Genomic DNA, 18,525 nt, shown 5'->3' with positions numbered 1-18,525 from the left:
ATTGGACCGATTTTAATGGGAATTCAGGAGTTTGAAGAAGCACTTCATGGTTCACTTTAGCATTCATATTCAATAAAACTACATTTCCGGTATTCTTAGATGTTATAAAAAAAAACAGATCTGCTATTCCTTTATCTATTTCAACTGTTTGGAAAAACAAAAAAAAAAAAACCAAATATATCCTTTAATCTCTCTTGTCTATGCTTGTGGATTATGGTCTAATATTGTTACTGCAGCAGCATTAACTCGCCCCCAGCGACATCTTCAAACTTCTCAGGCAGGCACTTCTACTTGCCGTGAAACTCACTTATTCCATTATGAAGCACTTTAATTCAGCCGGAGATGTAAGTTTTGTCATGCAGCCTTCAGCTTAAGCAGCAGGTGTGTGTGCTAATCTGATACTATTAGCAACAGCATTCAGTCATCTTGCATATGTGTCAGACGGTAAAACCCTGGACATGCTGATACTGACCCCGTCAGGTAGTACTCGTCACGGAAAGCTCCTTTGGAAGGCCATAGGGATAGTGGCTGAATATTTAGGGCCCATGGAATGAGCAGATTCTCTTTCCTAGTACAAGAATGTCAGAAAATATAGACATAATATGCTGGTCTGATCACTCGGGCATCACTCGGTTAGGGCCCCCGTGGGGTGTTCTATCCCACATCGGTTAGGAGAGGGTTGGGGTTTGGGTAGTTAAGCTCCTTGGATGTCTTCAAAAGTTGCCAGCTTTTGAAGGTTGTTTGGAGATTAAGTTTATCTGCAAAAAGTCTGAGTTTCTCAGAATTGAAAAAGATCACTCGGGCATCACAGACACACTTAAAAGCTGTTGTTGCATCATGTACTCGTGCCATAGGTCCCTTTCCATCCAAACGGAATCTAGCCGGTTCCTAAAATGCAGTTTCTCAAGCATAGATGATTTAACTTTCAACGTAACATCTGTTCATTCAATTTTAAATTGGATCAACAGCTTCAATGCCTGGCACTGGCAGAACTGGAAGATCACTGACTTATCAACTTCAGTATATTAACATCTTAGCAAGTTCTTCCAAAACTGCAAACAACTCCTTGGACTGTAGATGAACTTTGTCCCCAGCCACAAATTCATGCATTTGGATCCAGCATCCCCCCGTGGTTTTTCAAGTATTCCTTCTCTCATTTCCTCCCTAATGGGATTCACTTCATTCCAATTGTCTAGATCAGAACGCTAGCATCTTTGCAAGCCTTTCCAATCCTTCAACAAGTGTATGCAACTCCTTGGATTGTGGATGAACTTTGTCCCCAGCCACAAACTCATACAGCTCATGTTTCATTTGCATCCAGCTTCTCCCAGGTGGCCTTTCTTGCATCTCCTCTCTCACCTCCTTCCTAATCTGAATCACTTCATTCCACTTGTTCTCATTGGCATATATATTCGACAAAAGCACAGGAATTCCTCCACTTCTACCGCCCAATGTCCCAATCTTCCTTGAAACAACTTCCCCCAACTCCATATTATTATGCAGTCTACAAGCACCAAGTAAAGATCCCAGTATGGCCAGGTTAGGCTTGGTTGGCATTGTTTCCACAATATGATTAGATCTTTCCAGCATCCCAGATCGTCCCAACAGATCAATGATGCATCCATAATGCTTGAGATCAGGCTCAATCCCATATTTTGTCCTCATAGATTCAAAAACACATAAACCATCTTCAATCAATCCAGAGTGAGCACAGGCTGAGAGTATGGCAATGAAAGTGACGGCATCAGGTCTTATCCCAGAATCATGCTCCATCCTAGCAAAAAATATATATGCATCCCTTCCCTGTCCATCATCACTAAGCCTGAGATTATCGCAGTCCATGTATATGAATCCTTCTCAGAATCTTGCACATCATTGAACACCTTAGTAGCATTTTCTAGACTTCCACATTTCGCATATGCATCTGTAAGTGAATTACGAATGGAAACATCCAACTCAATCCATCCAGCCTTCTCTAGTAAAGCACGCAAGCATTTAGCATGATCACAAGATCCCAAATCGCCACAAGCAGACAGTACAGAGGCAAAAGCAGCAGCATTTGGCCTTGTCCAACCATCCATCATCATTTCCTTGAAAACATTAACCCCTTCACCATAACAACCTAATGCCACCAGTCCTGAAATCAAGGTTGTCCGTGAAACGACATCTTTCTCAGCCATTTGATCAAACGGCTCCCGGGCAAAACATTTCGCTCCACAAACAACATAGACATTAATCATCGAATTCCCTAAAAACAAATCCTCATCAAGACCAAGTTTCGTAATATGTGAATGGACCTGTTTAACCAAACCTGGATCAGAAATTGACCCACAGGCCTGTAGCAAGGCGGGAAATGTGTATTTATCTGGGAAAGTATTTGAACTCTACATTTTCATGTAATAAAGAAAAGCAACCAAAGCAGCTTCAGAATCATCACACGAAGCAAAGAACCTGATGATAGTATTCCAAGAAAACAAATTGGGTTTATGAATTTCATTAAAAATTTGAATCCCAAAGTTTGAAACTGCCTTTCGATGGCCTTCCAATTCAAATAGACTAAGGTAAAGGACACGGCTCATGACAAAAGGGTTTCTATGCAAACCCGAGACAAAAACATAGGAAAGGATTTGTTTGAGTTGATGAAACGATTGGCAATGTTTTTCGAGAAAATATAAGCGAGGGTGCCTTTGAAACAACTTGTTATTGGAAACCCAGTTGGGTAGTTTAGCTCCAGATGTTGAAAACTCGATTGCTCTAACAAGAACTAAAGGTGATCTCTGGAGGTTCCTTCTGGGGTTGATTATTAGCAGTGACAGAGATCTGAAACGCATGAGTTCATACTTCATACTATTAATTTTACAGGAATTGGAAAATTTCTGCCCTGTCTTAGGACAGAAATTGGGGGTAACGCAAATTTTCTAAGAAGTTAATAAACTTGTCCATTGCCATGCATAAAATCTTCTGGTGGCCTGTGAATTATATTTTCTACAGTTTGTAACGAGAATTTCTCTCATAATATATCAGAGGGGCACCTTTAAAAATAATTGAAAAAAAAAAAAGCAGAGAGAACGTAGACTAATTAATTTGGTGGCCGTGGACAATTGGAGCAGTAAATACTAAATGGGATCAGTTCCATTAAAGAAGAAACCTGTTATTTCCATGAACAGCACTAGTCAAAAACAATATTTTGAATGAATGCTGTAGAATATTACGATCTTAAAAGACTGTTTAGGCAAAAGTTGGTCTGTCAATCTGATGATGTTTACAAAATTGTACCATCACTCTTAAGCATATCAAATTTGTGACTTGAAATTAGCCATATAATATGTCTGTAGGATTTTGCTTCGTCAGTAGCTCAATTGTCGAAATACATTTCTCGTTCAATAAACAAGGTAATTTGTATATTGTCTGTACAATTCTTCTTGTAGATGTTTACGTACGTACATGTTAACTTCAATATTTTCATGAGGTTTATTTACTAGTCGGACGGATTTCAGGGATGCATACTGGTAAGATTCAAGACAAAATTTACCATTTTAACGCACTAAAGCAAATGTTAAATCATCCTCAAAACAAATACAATGCATATGTTAGAAGGCTGGCCTATGTAATACGAACATGATTACAAGATACTACAACTTTTCTTGATCAAATCTCAAACCCTTACGAAAAAAATGCTAAGTTCTGGTCCACTGTTGCGACCATCCGGATTCATCATATAATAAGTTTCCGAGTCCCTGGATCCTACCACTCGTTCAAAGCAAGCTCTCATGTAAGTCAATTCTCCCTCATCCGATGAAGATTCTCCAGCACTGGTATGATCAATGGGAAGCACCCCAGCTCCCATTGAAGCTGCATGAAGCATTTGTATCACATTCAAATCATCCTCAGTTGGCTCTCTCTTTAGTGCATACCCAACTTTTTTACCATTGCAATACATAGTCCATATCGGTTCGTCAATGAGCTTGATTTTCTCCGAGGGATGATGCTTTTCACACTCCAAAGCAATTCTGACCAGCCCCAATCCCATCTCATGGAGGAGCTTTCCGGTGTTGATGGAGAGTTCGAGCACAAGCAATGGAAGGCACCTGGGATTTTCTTGGATAGCCAAGTTAACTCTAGCTTTTCGATACCCGAAAAGGGTTCCTGTCATCTGCTTTCCTCCGTGAATGTGGTGGCTGTCGTGAGGCCGACCACCGTTGATTGGGATCGGCATCTTGCAAGGCGTACTGACTATAGGAAATGACTTGAACACTGACCTGACTCGACGGAAAAGTTTGGTTGATATAAATGAACCCTTTTTGTTCTGATGGGAAGATTGTTGAAGGGCAATTTGGGGCCGGGAGGGCGACGGCGACCTCTCCGGTGCAATTTCGCCATTGGGGGTTGCTGGAGGTGGCGCTGATGGAGATTTTGGTGCCGGCATTAGTTTGTGAGTGTGGACATGAGGAGAGCTTTGGCAGGGGAATATATGGTGATCGTGCACACGCTTTTCCATCAATGTCGGAAATGATTTGTAGTGCAGCGCACGTTTTTGGAGCCGCCCGTCATGCATCTGCTAGAATAAACTAAAGAACACTACTGCTTCAAAGCTCAAACTACTAGCTAGTTAGTTGTTCTTTGTGTAGTTGCTCAATCCTGTTTAACCTGGAAGTACTTCCAATTAGCTGCTTTAGTCAATAATTATTTTCTTTAGGTTTGAGGACGAGCCCATCCATTGGGAATTAATAGATGTTCAAAGAATTTCTATACAGGTGTATAGAGATTGTCTTTTTATGTCTCTAAATGTTTGGTGCTAGGCTTTACCTGAACGAATTGACCTTTTTTTTTTTTTTTGAACAACATGAATGAATTGACTTGAATACTTAAATTGTTGGACTATTGGTCCACTTTTCACTTTAACTAAAAGCCTTAGCATGACCGACTCATACTTGTAATTTTTTTAACCCCAATGAAATATGGCCACCTGCCAAGTACAAATATTATCAATTTTGAACTTTGGTGTTTTATTATTGCATATCAAATTATCAACAAGACCAACAACTAAGGGAGGAGAAAGTCTTCGACCTAAACAGATAACATGGTGATCAGGAAAGACAATACGGACTCATAAACTGCCGCCTTTCTGTAAATTGAGAGACTGTGAATTCCTTCATTGGTTCCAAAATTAGACAGTATAGGAAGAGTTCAACTAGCTGTTGTAGCTTCCTAGTACTAAGAAAATGCAAAACAAGGTGCAACATCGTACCATGGTTAAAAGAAGGTGCACCATCCTAATGTAATTCACTAGAAGCTATCATAAATATTGCAGCAAATGAACATAAATATTGAATGTATGGAACTAATTATCATGTCATGAGATGCGCAACCTGCCAATGTGAGATGCGCAACCTGCGACTTGATCAGATGTTGTGGGACTAGAGAGATATCACATGTGTCAGATAAGTCGGTTGTGCAACCAGCGATAATAGCAGATGCGCTAGGACTTGATATGGCAGCTGTTCGTGGTTGGTTTGTGCTAGATCCTGCGGTGGAAAATGTGTCAGGTCGAGCGCGCTTGCTACCCTGGATTGCTGTGTGATTTTGCACCACAGCTGCAAGATTACGCTGCGATAGTATTTTATGCCGATGCCGACGTTGTTGTAGCTGCTGATTCCTCATAATAGAGGTATTGCCAATGATCCTCACTGCTCTTGGAGTCGGAATCATGTTTGCACAAAAGATTTTGTATGTTGTTGTGCTGCTACAATAGGAAAATGACATCCCATGGAAGTGTTTCCAAGACTTGCTCCATGATTAAGAATTCTTGGACCAACCAAAGGCCATTTTGGGGCAATACTATTGGGAAGGCCATCGTATACAATCCTTGGACCAGCCAAAGGCAATGTTGGAGCAATCTTGGGAGGAGGGCCGGCACAGCTAGGAACAGTGGCTGAGTCAATTGCAGAGGTGGCTGCAGCATTAATTGTAGTTGTGGTACCATTTTTTACGGCAGCAGCCAAGGTGGGAAACAATTGTGCTTCAATGTTGGGCTGCTGCTGCACGGCCACATGCTGAAGCAATTCATCCACCACGGGAGCTGAAGTCAGGCACCGTTGGCGGTTGAGGTTCACAGTCTGCCTAAAGTTTTCAGCCTCGATCGTTAAGCCAAGAGCAACTAAGTAGTTGCAAGTCATCTTGTTCAACATATTGAACTTGATCAACTCTTCTTGATCTCGACTTCTTTCCGTTGGTAAAGGGGGACAAGATGGAGGATTCATCTAGAAATTTACAATCATAATCATGAATAGGGAGCTCAAAGCGAGAATTTCCTTTAAAAGCGTGAAATTGAAGCACAAATCTATTATCATAAGTTCATAACTTGAATAAATGTTGCCCAAAAAAAAAAAAAAAAAAACTAAATAACTGCAGGCCAATAGACAATATCAAAGAAGGTAAACCTAAATTCATGAGCAAATTAGTTTCATACAGCAACACTTTCGTTAAACCTTTCCATGCAATGTATACTTGGTTAAACCTTGCATGCATAAAATATATACCTCGTTAAACTCTGGCGCAATTGCCGTAAACATCGGAAGCTATTGTTCTATTCAAACAGCTTGCTGAAAAACCCCATGAATTATTAACCATGTATAATTCTAAGCCTAAAACTTTACGATTGGACAATCACAGATTGAACAGAAGACATGAGCATACCTTAATTTCGGTTGTCTTGAGGCGAAGAAGCAATTCGATGATGTGAGGAAGATGTTTTTAGTTAGAGTAAAAAATCTAGAGAGCCCTTGAAGTATCACCGTTGTCAAGTTTTGGTCCCGATCTAATTTTTGTCTCCGATAAGACCCTAAACAATAAAAAATGCATAGTTTTTCGATCATTTTATGTGTGAGTCAAGCCAGCAAATGGCATTTTTGTTCAAATATTGTCCAACCATATTTGAAGTATCAAGAAAAGTATCTCTCTCTCTATCTCTTTCCAACTAATGATTCATCTACAGATTCAAGTAATTGTTGAAGTAGCAGAAGCTGGATTTATTATTATTATTATTACTCAAACATCTATAGTTATTTTATCATCCACCAAATCCAGGCAATCAATACCAATAGCTTGTTCCTTATTTTTTTTGAGTTCAAAAGCTTAAAGTGAGCTGCAACAGGAAGACAAGAATTCAACTTGTCTGCTTACAACTTCAATGCTTGCAAAACATGAAGAGATCCAAAAATTCACCGATAGGCCATAGCGCTTCCTGAGTTAGATTGTTAATTAGGAGTAGAAGAAGAGGATAGCATCTCCATGAGCTTCTTGTCCCGTCTTTCCATGGCCACATCCCAAACGTTGTTATCGATGTGCTTCGGCCAGCCATGGGTGGCTTTGTGGATAAATCCTGAGCATTCCCCATCACGAAAAGCATGCCAACTGTGATTTCCAATGGTAGAAATGCTTTCAATATCACCCATGCCAATTCCGCTACCACCACCACCGAGATGCTTGATTGGGTTGGGTTGCTAGTCACTGTGTTGTTCCCCACACCGCTGGTAGAGCTTTTGCTTGCAGAGGCTGGATTCTATCTTTAGGAACAAGGAGATTATTGGTAAAGGGTTCAAGGTGAAGATGGTCTAATGCTTTTTTATTAGAAATCTGTCTAATGGATCTAAAAGGGTTCAAGGCGAAGATCTGATGTTTTTTCTTTTTTTTTTGTTAGAATTCTTGTCTAATGGATCTAATGCTAATTCTGGTCCTGATGTTTCAATTATAGTTGGACGAAATTGTCCTTTAATTCCAGTTTGACTTCAGTATAAAATGATCGGAAGCACTTAAATTATGTATTTTTAATTATTTAAGGGCTTATTGGAGACCAAAATTAGATCGGGGCCAAAACTTGACAACGATAATTGTTTAAGGGCTCTCCAGCCTTTTACTCTTTTAGTTAAGTAGAGTTTTGGCAAGTAGAGAATTTGGGTTTCCTTTTTTTTTTTCTTTTCTTTTGACAGAAGGTTTCATTTCTTTTTCTTTTTTTTTTTTCCTGACGTTTGAGATTGTAACAAAATAATACTTTTACCCTGTTTCCATTATGATTCCTAAGCAATATGTTTAGGTAAATGACCACAGAGTCCCTTATTTATAGGCTTTAGTTTAGTTTTTGTTTTGTACATTTTAGTCCTTTACCTTCAAAATCGGGTCAATTTAGGCCCCGTTTGGGATTACGGTACTTTTGGTAAAAAAACACTTTTAGATACTAAAAGTACTTTTACAGTGTTTGGTGAACATCATTCCATAAAATTAGGAATAAAACTTTTGGTGTTAAAAGCACTCTTAGCAAAAGCTCAAATTTGGTGCTTTTAGAATAGCTTTTGTGATTTAATAAATAAAACATCAAATTTAACCATGTTATCCTATATTATAAATCAAATAAAGAGATAAACACTTTTAAAATTTTTCAAATTACATATTATCCAATAGAATAAGTATTTATTAAATTATGCCTCCAAACAATATATTTAAAAGTACTTAAACAGTTAATAGGTACATTTATTAAAAACTCCATTAGAAAAGTATTTTTCAATAAGCTACCACAACCCCAAACGGACCCTTAGTCTTGCTCAAGTTTCTTGAACAAATCAATGAAATCATAATAAACTCTATCAAGAACCGGTTTTCAGAATATTTTGTAGAACTTAAAAGTAACATGGTGAATCTACTTTGTCACCATGTTAAGGTGATGTTTAAGGGATCAAAATATAAAATGGTTATACAAAAGGTACACCTAAGTACTTCTAATGTTTTACTTCACCAACAAACGTTGTACTGAAATATGAATTAGTAGTAGTATATTATCTTTAAAGACCTATAAGTCGCAGGATCTTGTATGTTTTTATTTTCGTAACTTCAAGATGTTATTAGGAGGTTTAAGTATTCGAAGGATTAATGCTAAAGCTTTTTTAAAATTCTTCATAAGTGAACTAAAAAGAATGGGGTGAGAAACGCGGAAGGGGGAAGAGGTACTAAATCATTCTCCATGAAGTTGAAGCACAAACAGCAGTAATGTAGGTGGATAACCAAAAAATATCCAAAGAAAACACAATTATGGCAGCGTCAATCGGAGAGGAAAAGTCCCTCTTATCGACTAAGGGAAGATCGGATCCCTTGCTGTTTTGCTTGTCTCAATAGCAGAGAAGAGATTGTTACTCTTTTCTTTCAGAGTTTGGACTTTGGACTGAGCTAGCTTTATCAAGACTTTTCGTTGTTAAGGTTCAGAGGAAGACTCCAAAACCTTAGCAGGAGAAGGGAAAAAGAGGAGGATTTGAGAGTATCCCATGACCATCTCTCGCTAAGCTTCTCTTTACATTTCATATTCTGTAAACATGAGCAATCAAATGGCTTGGATGCCCCGCTTGTGCCAAGGCTGCTTCCCTTCCTTGCTCGAAAGACAGAAAATGAAACAGATGTTGTCTGGCCGAGGGATGCAAAAGCTATTTATATCTTGGTACAAATGTTACATATCCTTTTACGTTGCCCTCTAAATCTACCCCAGACCATCCAACCTGCCATACAAGCATTAGTAATATTACAGGCAATGTAAATTACGATTACACTGCAAAAGTTACAGCGAGAATAGCATACACATGATCTACAATTCCTCAAACTGGATTGAAAATCCACATTTACATCGCTTTGTTCGTGTTGAACTCTCTTCATCAAACATCTCATCATCCAACAAGAAGACATGTTCATGATCTTCTGTGGGTACAGATTGTGGACTAGTGGGCTGATTATCCTTCAACTTATCCTGGTGGCATCCACCAGATTTCCTGCTATCCTCTTTACAACCTGCCTCAGCAGATAGTGTATCATCTGATTTTTGGATGCCAACAGAGGCCTCCTGTGACGTGCCATTTCCATAGCAGTTGTTCAACCTTTGCCTGGTGATAATGGAGGACAGCAGTTGATACCACCTGGAAAGAGCTTGTGCTTCATTCCTCCTTTTTTCTTCGGCCACTCTTCTCTCTTCTTCTTCTTCATATGCCTGAGAAAAGGTCAAAAAATTATCTGAAAAAACTATAGTGTAGTTTCAGAGTTCACTGAAAGTGAAAAACATATATATATCAGCAGTTGATCCACCAATGCAACTTCGTGGAGACAATCAGCTTCATAGAAAACTCTCTGAATATTTCAAAAACTCATGCAGACAAACTTTCATAAAAGATAGAATCAGTAAGAACTGAATGGTCCAGATGCAACAAATGTCAAACTAGATCAATACAAGATACTGCATCCCACTATAAACAACTGGAAGACATTTGTAAACCACTTTTCTTGTAAGAACCTAAGTACAGAGTCATTTACCTCGAGAATTGCATCCTTGAATTCAGCACACACCACAATGCCCTCAAATACAGGTACAGACCTACCATTCCGGAACTCAAACCCAACCATTGCAGGTGCAAAATCAATTTCCAATCTTTTTGCAACCAGTGTGACCCTTGGCAACCTCAAATGGACGGTTCCAGGTGGAAGACACTTCTCAGACCAAACATCCACTTGACCACGCTCATTCTGGAAATGATTTAAGAGGTCATCAGATATTCATAAAAGTGCATTAAGAAAAAAGTGTCAAACACCGAAAAACAGATATTTATTACAATAATCCATATACTGTGGAGGTGCAGCTAACTTAAAAATTGTCATTCACTAACATAGTACAACAATTGTACAATCAAATAGCAGATTTCACATATAGTATACAAATTTTTAGGTATTATCTTTCTCACTTGAACTAGACCTTGGATTATCTCGAATGTTATCCATTCTGGTACATCGACCAAATAATAGAATGCAAGCAAAAGCTCCTCCATCCACAATCACTCACACCACACTCTCCCCTACCTATTTCCCCACCCAAAAATACAAATATCTACACGGAAAAACTAGAAAAGGACCTGTACAAGTAACATGAATAAGGACCCTCATACAATAATAAATGTTTATATCACGTATAAAATCGGGTAAACACCAACTGATTCAGAGTGCATAATGATTCACATATGCATAATAGTTCAACCACTATGAAGAACTTCACAAGTGAAATAGCATTTAGCGAGGCCGAATTACTTGTTCAACAACAATTTTACCTTTGCTATGTAAATCAAATTTCTCATATATACTTGACCTTTCAATGCTTAGCAACATTTGTTGTGAACATAAGAATGGCAAACACGCATACAGAATGATCTGAGTAACATCATATGAGAATCACAAAACCAAACAAGATATATTCTTTGATAATGTAATGACTGTAGGCCAATCTTTCTCAAAATATATATGTTTCACCAAGTATGAACTTTGTATTAATCCTCTTCCAGATGACAGCATTTTAACCTTGGGAACAATTCCGCCTACAGCATGAGGAAGACACAGTGGTTCTGTCTGCCACTTCCCAAATAGCGCAAGGTGATCCCCCTCACCAATCTCATCGTCTTCACCAGCTTGCTCTTTGCTTTGCTTCGGAGAACGTTTCAAAGTCTGAAAACAAAAGGACATGGATATAAACACAATCAAGCATTCTAATAACTCGAAAACAATCTTAAACTTCGAGATAAATCACACTTTTGCAGGGAGTTCATCAGCTTTCACTTGGAGTCCCTCTCGCATCCATCTCTCTTTTGTGTGAAGTGTCTGGACACAAGTTCGGGGGTAAACTGGATGACCAGAGCAAAATCCCAGTATAGGCCCCTTTGGATGTAAAATTTGATACTTGTTGAGCCATCTCTCAATGGCATACAATTGATGATTTCTGTAGGCCTGGTGAAGATTTAAGAAATCTCAATACTAAACCTTTATTATAACTACAAACCTGGATCATGCAAATCAAAACATATATTTGGGACATGCCTGCTGATTGGTTGGAAGAGGTTCAGTCAAAGCCCTAGTTTCCAACTCCATATCTTCCAGAGAGCTTCTTGTAGCAGAAAAAGAATTATTCACAAACTTTTGAACTGAATAATCCTCACAATTTTCCTTTTTTGACTTCCCATTCATCAGAAAACTGTCCGGTAAGCAATCTTTAATTTGATTATCAGCTCCTTCCAAAGTCCCTATTTTCTCTGTGGTTGAGGCTTCCTGGTGCGAGTGAACTACACCACCAGTTGCTCGTGACTCCAAATCCTTCAACGGTGCCAATACAGCATCCCACCAAATTGCGTTGATGCGTTGTGATTCTATCTTGTACCACCTTGTACAATACCTAAAATTGAATAGCTTTATCAGCTTATCTTCAAAAGACAGGTTAAATTGTATATGCATGCACATGGGAGTCTGTAATGTGTGTGTTATGCAAGTTTCCAAACTTCTAACTTGTAACCGGAGCATTACAGGTCTAGACACAAAGTCAAATGAGGTACAATAAGATCAAGGAAGAGTAACATTTTGTTTCTTGTGCCAAATAATGAAATTGGACAACAAAAATTCATCCATTTGGATTAGCTGTTTTTGGGGGTGTTTTTGAAAAATTTTACTGTAGCAGAGTTTTTAGAGTATATTTTGGGATATTTTTAGAAAATATTTTGGAATATTTAAGAGTAGTAGAGTTTTTAAAATATATTTTGGGATATTTTTTAAACATTAAAAAAAATTAGACTACTTTTTAGAGTACTTTTTAAAAACTAGTTTTTGAAAAACTGAAGGATCCAAGCAAAAAAATGGATTCAAACCTGCGGGTCACATCTTTAGCCCCATTTCCTGCAAAGGCAACTACATATCTTAAAGACTTTCTGCATGCAGCAACTGCTACTTCCACTTTCTGCTCTCCATCAATAATTGCATTGACAGCATCAACATGCACCCATTTTCCTGTCAAGTTCTCTCCAGAACAGTACACTTCTGCCCAGTAGAGAGGAGCCCCTATTTTTCTTGACCCAATCGCCGTGGACATTCCATGGGGAGAAACAGAAGATCCTTCTGCTCCAACTACCTTCATTTTTTTTGCAGGAGGGAATTGTTTTGAATTGGTGCCACGTACATCCACCAAATCTGAGTTCATAATAGCTTTCGAATTTTCGATTGCTGTAGCAGAGAGAGCCATTTCCAATTGCATTTCAAATTCAAGATCTCCTTTCCTCTTTGGTCTGTCTGATTTTGCGGCTAAACATGCATGAGAGTCAGCATCTTGACATTTGGAAGTTGATGGTTCTGCCATTCTATCCTTTAAGTTAACACCAGACATATCTTTAGATTCAAAACTGTTCTCCAGCACCTTCCTAGCTTTTACTCTGCTTTTACCCCCAGCAGATGTTAGGCAACCATCGTCCTTTTCATCAGATGCCGGAGTGGTTAAGGGGGGAGAAACAGACTGATGACCTGATCCAGACACCATCAACGTAGAGGAGTTGAATATCCCACCACCTACCTTTCCTGTAACCTGACTATTGTACTCTGGTCTGTCTACTTCAGGCTTCAGAGAGACCACATCCAGAGTAGCCACGAACCTAATAGTAGAAGCCATGATTATTGTAAACCTCCAAACAACAATTTATATGTAGATATTGACATGCATCATAGGAAATTAACAGTTTTTGATTGAAAATTGGATGCCAATTTCTGAATCTCTAGGTAACATTCTACAGAAATATGGGCCATATACAACATCCATTATTACTAACCAAGGGCTACTGAAGCAAATGGCTAAATGAGAAAGCAAAAAGTTTCTCAAGTTCATATCAAATGAATGGTCTTTTAAGCCAAGAAAAGACTACGAAGGTATTTTTGGGACATATCTAAGATAATATGAAGTTCATCAAATAAATTAACCGACAGACCTCAACACATGCAACCTCTCCAATTCCTTGGGTCATGACAGAAAACCTAGACTCATGTATCCTATACCAGCTATTCATTATTACAAATCTTAGCTAAAGATGTTTACAAGCACGCATAAATAATTTGAACCAAAACAATACTAAGGAAAAAATTTCAAGCTAGTTCTAATATAATGAAGGCACAAACTCTTGTAAAACAAATGTAGTATTCTCAGGTTTGCTATAACCATACCTAACTGTAAGATTCAATGCCCGAAATAATGCGACAGATAAGGCAGCAACCTGCAAGAATAATACTCCACTAATTAACCTCAAATAGAAGGCGAATTCACATATGCGTCTCATTTGTGTAAGTAACTATCCTGGGATATCTTCATTGAGAATCAGGGATAAAAAAGGAGTACTTCGTTGAGAACAATTTGACATTATATTTCATCAACTTCCAGTAAATCGTAAATATCATGTCATACATGTAAAAATATTTAATTTCCACATTCTGTCAACTAAGTTGACCGGCCATTTGGTATGTGATAGCATTAACTGCAGCAGAGGAACTAAAACGTCTTGCAGAGGGACTATGTATGGTAAAAGATACTTTAACTGGACAATGGTAACTTTAAAGTGTCAGATTAAAGACGTCTCAGAATATTCCCATGGCGTCTAAATATTAGACAATAATCTCCATTCCTTCTGTAATTTACAAATAGAAACATTAATAATGTGAACTCAACTAATTAGCAAAATTGTTAAGGGTGCTTTAATACTCTATTTGACATTATACACATTCATTTTTTAACAAGCAAGGATTTTACATTCTTTATTAAGCACAATAGATTAATAGTAAAGCAAACTATAGATCATCTTCCCCAGTAACTTATCCTCTGCAACTACAATTGATCAAGTAGTATTTCCTGAGTGTTTCACCCCGGAAAGTAGATTTTCTTCTGGGGACAAGCAGAAAATAGATCACAACATTTAACAATCAAGAAGATCAAAAGATCAAGCATGAAGATGCAGATGAACGTCTAAAGCTCACCATTAAGCCCAAGATTCTTATCAATTAGCAGAACTAATTCATGTGCCTATTTTTCCCTCCCCAAACCATTTACTCTTTTAGCAAGCATCCATTTCAAATCCTTCACACTGCAGCTTATCTTTACCAACAGCAATCAATGGATTTAAGGAAGTTCAGCACCTCCTCAGCAAGAAGGCGCTATTCTCTAATCTTTGACTAACAGTATACAGTAAGAAAAGGCTCTCACCAAACCAAAAAAAAAAAAACACTTCAAACTTGAAAAAAAATGTCATAATCTACTCTAGTGCATAATGCAAGAAATGAAACCCAGTAGTGAAAGCTCAAACTACAGGAACAGAATCATACCTCTTCTGCAGTCCCTTCCTGAGCCTCAAGGGTAGATGCTAAAGCTAAATGAGGTGGTTTCTCAGTACTCCCAGGACCTCTAACATGGAAATTATTATGAAACTGGATGTCATGCAGGCATCAAAAAGGAGGAGTCAATAAATATTCACCCAAACCAGAAATAAAAGGAAATATAAGCCCTTACAAGTATCTCATACTAAACCAGACAATATCATGGATGAAACAAGCTAATTCATACCCAATCAACAAGCGGAGCCAAAGCTTTTGCTGTCAGTTTTGGAACCTCTGTGATCTTAAGCAAGCGAGCTGGCAGAAGTGAAAGCAACGAAGCCTGCAATTAACATTAAATTTCTCAATAAACGCTTCAAAGGAGGCCACAGAATATTTAACACTCATCTGAAGCTTCACAATAACCACTTCAACTAGAAAGAAATTTGATTTGCTTCATTTCTCTTCAACAATTGGCATATCCGTCAACTACCTCAGATTGAGCCATGCTATAATCACATGAACCGGCCAAGGGGTTCATGTACCAGCATTTTGCAGCCATGTCGATGTCATGGCCTCTATTCATGAAACACAATTTCAACATGAAACCACATAATTTACATATGACCCAATGCACAATTTCTATGAATAACTAGTTAAAGTTCATGCAAGTTGTAAAACTTCATACAGGCATTTATCATCGAAGCAAACAAAAAAAAAGAATCCAAACAAAGACATAGCCACACAGCGGAATTATAATGCTTTTTGGTAAGTCCAATAACTTTCCTGAAGGAATAGTCAAAGTGTTCCATACAAGAAAGCGATCCTATCAGTTATCAACAAGTATAGATCAGCTTCTCCACACCACAGGACTCTTAAATGAAGGCCTCCACAGTAACTGCTAATTCTGATCTACTAACTATAGAATGGAAACATAGTAGATGAGCAGAAAAAACTAACAGTGATCACTAAAAGATATTTGCAACACTGATAAAGCAGGAAAAGCTAGATTTGCACAATCAACAATAGCCTAAAAATTGAGCAATAGATTGAAGATACCTGAATGAGAGGATCATTGCAAGCACTATCAAATGATCGTCCCCTACCCAATAAACAAAGCAGATTAACCTTGTGCACTAGCTCAGACAATTCCTGTTACAAGCAAACCATAACTTAATATGTGCATTTAGGTAGGAGCTATGAAAAAACATCTCCGACATAATTCAACTGGACACAGACAATCCACCTTTTCTTCAGCAGTTGCTCGACGTATGGACTTCTTTTTAACAGAATCAGGTGTAACATCAAATTCAACTGTTACCCCACCAATTGTTTGTTCTTCATTACTCTTTGTCAAAGCTTCAGTAGGAAGTGATCCTTCTTCCCATTCTGATTCATCAAGACCATCCCTTGCGCCAGACTCCGATGGAGTGTTTGTAATCACATTTCCACTAAAATATCCATCTTCAACTCTGTCAGTTCTGTTAAAGCATAGCTTGCTGTTCTTTTCTGACTCACTCTCCAGCTAAAAAGGAGAAAAAAATTGCTCAAATCAGATTTTTTTTTAAACAAAAAATAATAAATATGAGAATTGCAAATTTGACACAAAGAAATCACAGCAGACACAAAAATTTCTCATTACAAAACTACTCGCAATAAATGCAAGAAACAAGCAATTAACAAAATTTACCATGCCTGTGGAATCACATGGACGTAGGTAACCGTCATCTTCTTTACTCAAGCCTCGTGAACCACATGATTTGACTCGTTTCAAAAGTTTCCCCACAGCATGTCGAGATATATTAGTAAGTGTGCCTGCAATACTGACTTCTCTTAGTTGGTTGATACTTAAATCCCACTCGCCATACCCTTTACTGAAATTGGACATGTTCTCGCTAAAGCATAATCAAATGAGCACTAAACTAACCAGAATCATCAAATTTCTCTGAAACACTGCTTCTTTTCCCTTCATTACCAGGATACTTCGTCGAGCCTTCTTCCACTGATCCAAGATAGAAACCACTCAATAGATTATACCCGTATAGTCCGTTACCTTAAAATGAATTTCAAATTCAAGACATTTTAGCACCGTGTGTATTTTAACCGGTTCTTCTACTCACCCCAACCTGATAATCGACAAATTTTCAAATACCCTTTTACAGAATATATCCAACTTAAAAGCTTGCACCAGAGCCATGAGTTCTTTTCAAAATCCCAGTCAGAAATACAGGGTAAAAAAAGACGTCATTTTTCACAAATATTTCATTGCTTCTCAGCAAATAGATGATTTCAACAATCATTTTTATCATTGGATGGATTCTGTAACTAGCATTTCTGCTTAAAGAAAAGTTGAAATACACTCTGACCCCAAAAAAATCAAAACTTGGAGGCTTTTCATCAAGAAAACAAAACAACAACAGTGTCCAAAATTTAATCACACAAATATGATGGTAAAAGAAATTATACCGTTTGGTTGTTGAGTTTGCCGGGACTTACTTCTGGTCCGCATTTGTCCACCGATTCTTGGGAGAGAGAGAGAGAGAAGCGCGCTCTTCAACAGTCTACTGCCCTTGTATTGGCGCTTGGGAGTTGGCGGTACAAGAGTGCTCACAAACCAGAAGTCTTTTGGGCCGCTGAGCCCAACGAAATTGACATGCAAAGCTATGACATTTGAATGACTGCCCCACTTTTTGAAGGCCTGGTTTAATTGTTGCATACTTGCGTGAGTGTGTAACTGTGTATGCTCTTTATGGCTTTTTTTATTATTTTTTGTAATTATTTACTTTCATTGTGTTGGGTATCGAAGGGCCCAAGTGACACCTGATGAACTAAGCTAATCTGCTAATGTTGTTTATGACAACAATTTGTAAGAGGATCGGTTAGAGATTATAAATAGGAGGTCATGAATTCAAAAATCTTTTATTTTTTAAAAAAGTCAAAAAAAAATTCAACATATTGTCCAAAGCACTAGTAACTCCCAAAAGTACAAAATTAGCTATTATACAATTTTCTAGTAACTTGAAAGCTTTTTGTAAATAGTTATTAACATCATTAGTAACCTAATCCAACTTCCAATTAATGCATAAATTCCCAATTGCTCGTGAAATAAAACCACCCTAATAATAATTTAAAATTTGTGCAAAACTATTAAGAACCCTAGCTACTAGTAACTAAATCAAAGTTGCTAATAAATTGAAAATGTTAATTACACTTAATTTGGCATCTGTAAGCACATTTAGAATTTCTACTGCATTAAATAAAGATTAAACCAATATTTATTTGGTTAATTGTATCAAAATCCTATTATAATCACTAAAACAGTCCTAATTGTGTTTGGATTAGGGATTA

General features: G+C 37.8%; 2 protein-coding genes and 2 pseudogenes across 5 annotated transcripts; all 4 read right to left on the bottom strand.

Moving 5' to 3' along the window:
• Window positions 1-30: 30 nt before the first annotated feature.
• On the bottom strand, window positions 31-3,181 carry LOC140010166 (putative pentatricopeptide repeat-containing protein At3g28640; annotated as a pseudogene).
• Window positions 3,182-3,510: 329 nt separating this feature from the next.
• Window positions 3,511-4,953, bottom strand: LOC113701769 (protein MIZU-KUSSEI 1-like). The gene has a single exon (XM_027222551.2). It carries the CDS (start codon window positions 4,553-4,555, stop codon window positions 3,656-3,658), a length of 900 nt encoding a protein of 299 aa, XP_027078352.2. The 5' UTR covers window positions 4,556-4,953; the 3' UTR covers window positions 3,511-3,655.
• Window positions 4,954-5,104: 151 nt separating this feature from the next.
• LOC140010520 (NADH dehydrogenase [ubiquinone] 1 alpha subcomplex subunit 1-like) lies at window positions 5,105-9,319 on the bottom strand (annotated as a pseudogene).
• A 140-nt stretch (window positions 9,320-9,459) lies between these two features.
• Window positions 9,460-17,797, bottom strand: LOC113701767 (DNA repair protein RAD4-like). Of its 4 annotated transcripts, none has more exons than XM_027222546.2 (14): window positions 17,644-17,797; window positions 17,105-17,179; window positions 16,868-16,992; window positions 16,424-16,702; window positions 16,237-16,329; window positions 15,428-15,520; window positions 15,190-15,291; window positions 14,041-14,090; window positions 12,705-13,478; window positions 11,887-12,238; window positions 11,602-11,796; window positions 11,374-11,517; window positions 10,342-10,551; window positions 9,460-10,021 (listed from the first exon to the last, which is right to left on the bottom strand). In XM_027222546.2, the coding sequence occupies exons 1-14, from the start codon at window positions 17,684-17,686 to the stop codon at window positions 9,626-9,628; spliced, it is 2,931 nt and encodes a 976-aa protein (XP_027078347.2). In that variant the 5' UTR covers window positions 17,687-17,797; the 3' UTR covers window positions 9,460-9,625. The 4 variants fall into 4 exon arrangements, with proteins under 4 accessions (XP_027078347.2, XP_027078346.2, XP_027078348.2 ...); XM_027222545.2 differs by having other exon boundaries at window positions 17,105-17,230; window positions 17,644-17,764; XM_027222547.2 differs by lacking the exon at window positions 17,644-17,797 and having other exon boundaries at window positions 16,873-16,992.
• Between the last annotated feature and the right edge of the window lie 728 nt (window positions 17,798-18,525).

Source organism: Coffea arabica, chromosome 7c (genome assembly GCF_036785885.1).
Source record: "Coffea arabica cultivar ET-39 chromosome 7c, Coffea Arabica ET-39 HiFi, whole genome shotgun sequence".
In the NCBI taxonomy this organism is placed as follows: domain Eukaryota; kingdom Viridiplantae; phylum Streptophyta; class Magnoliopsida; order Gentianales; family Rubiaceae; genus Coffea; species Coffea arabica.
This window is presented reverse-complemented; position numbering and strand designations above follow the sequence as displayed.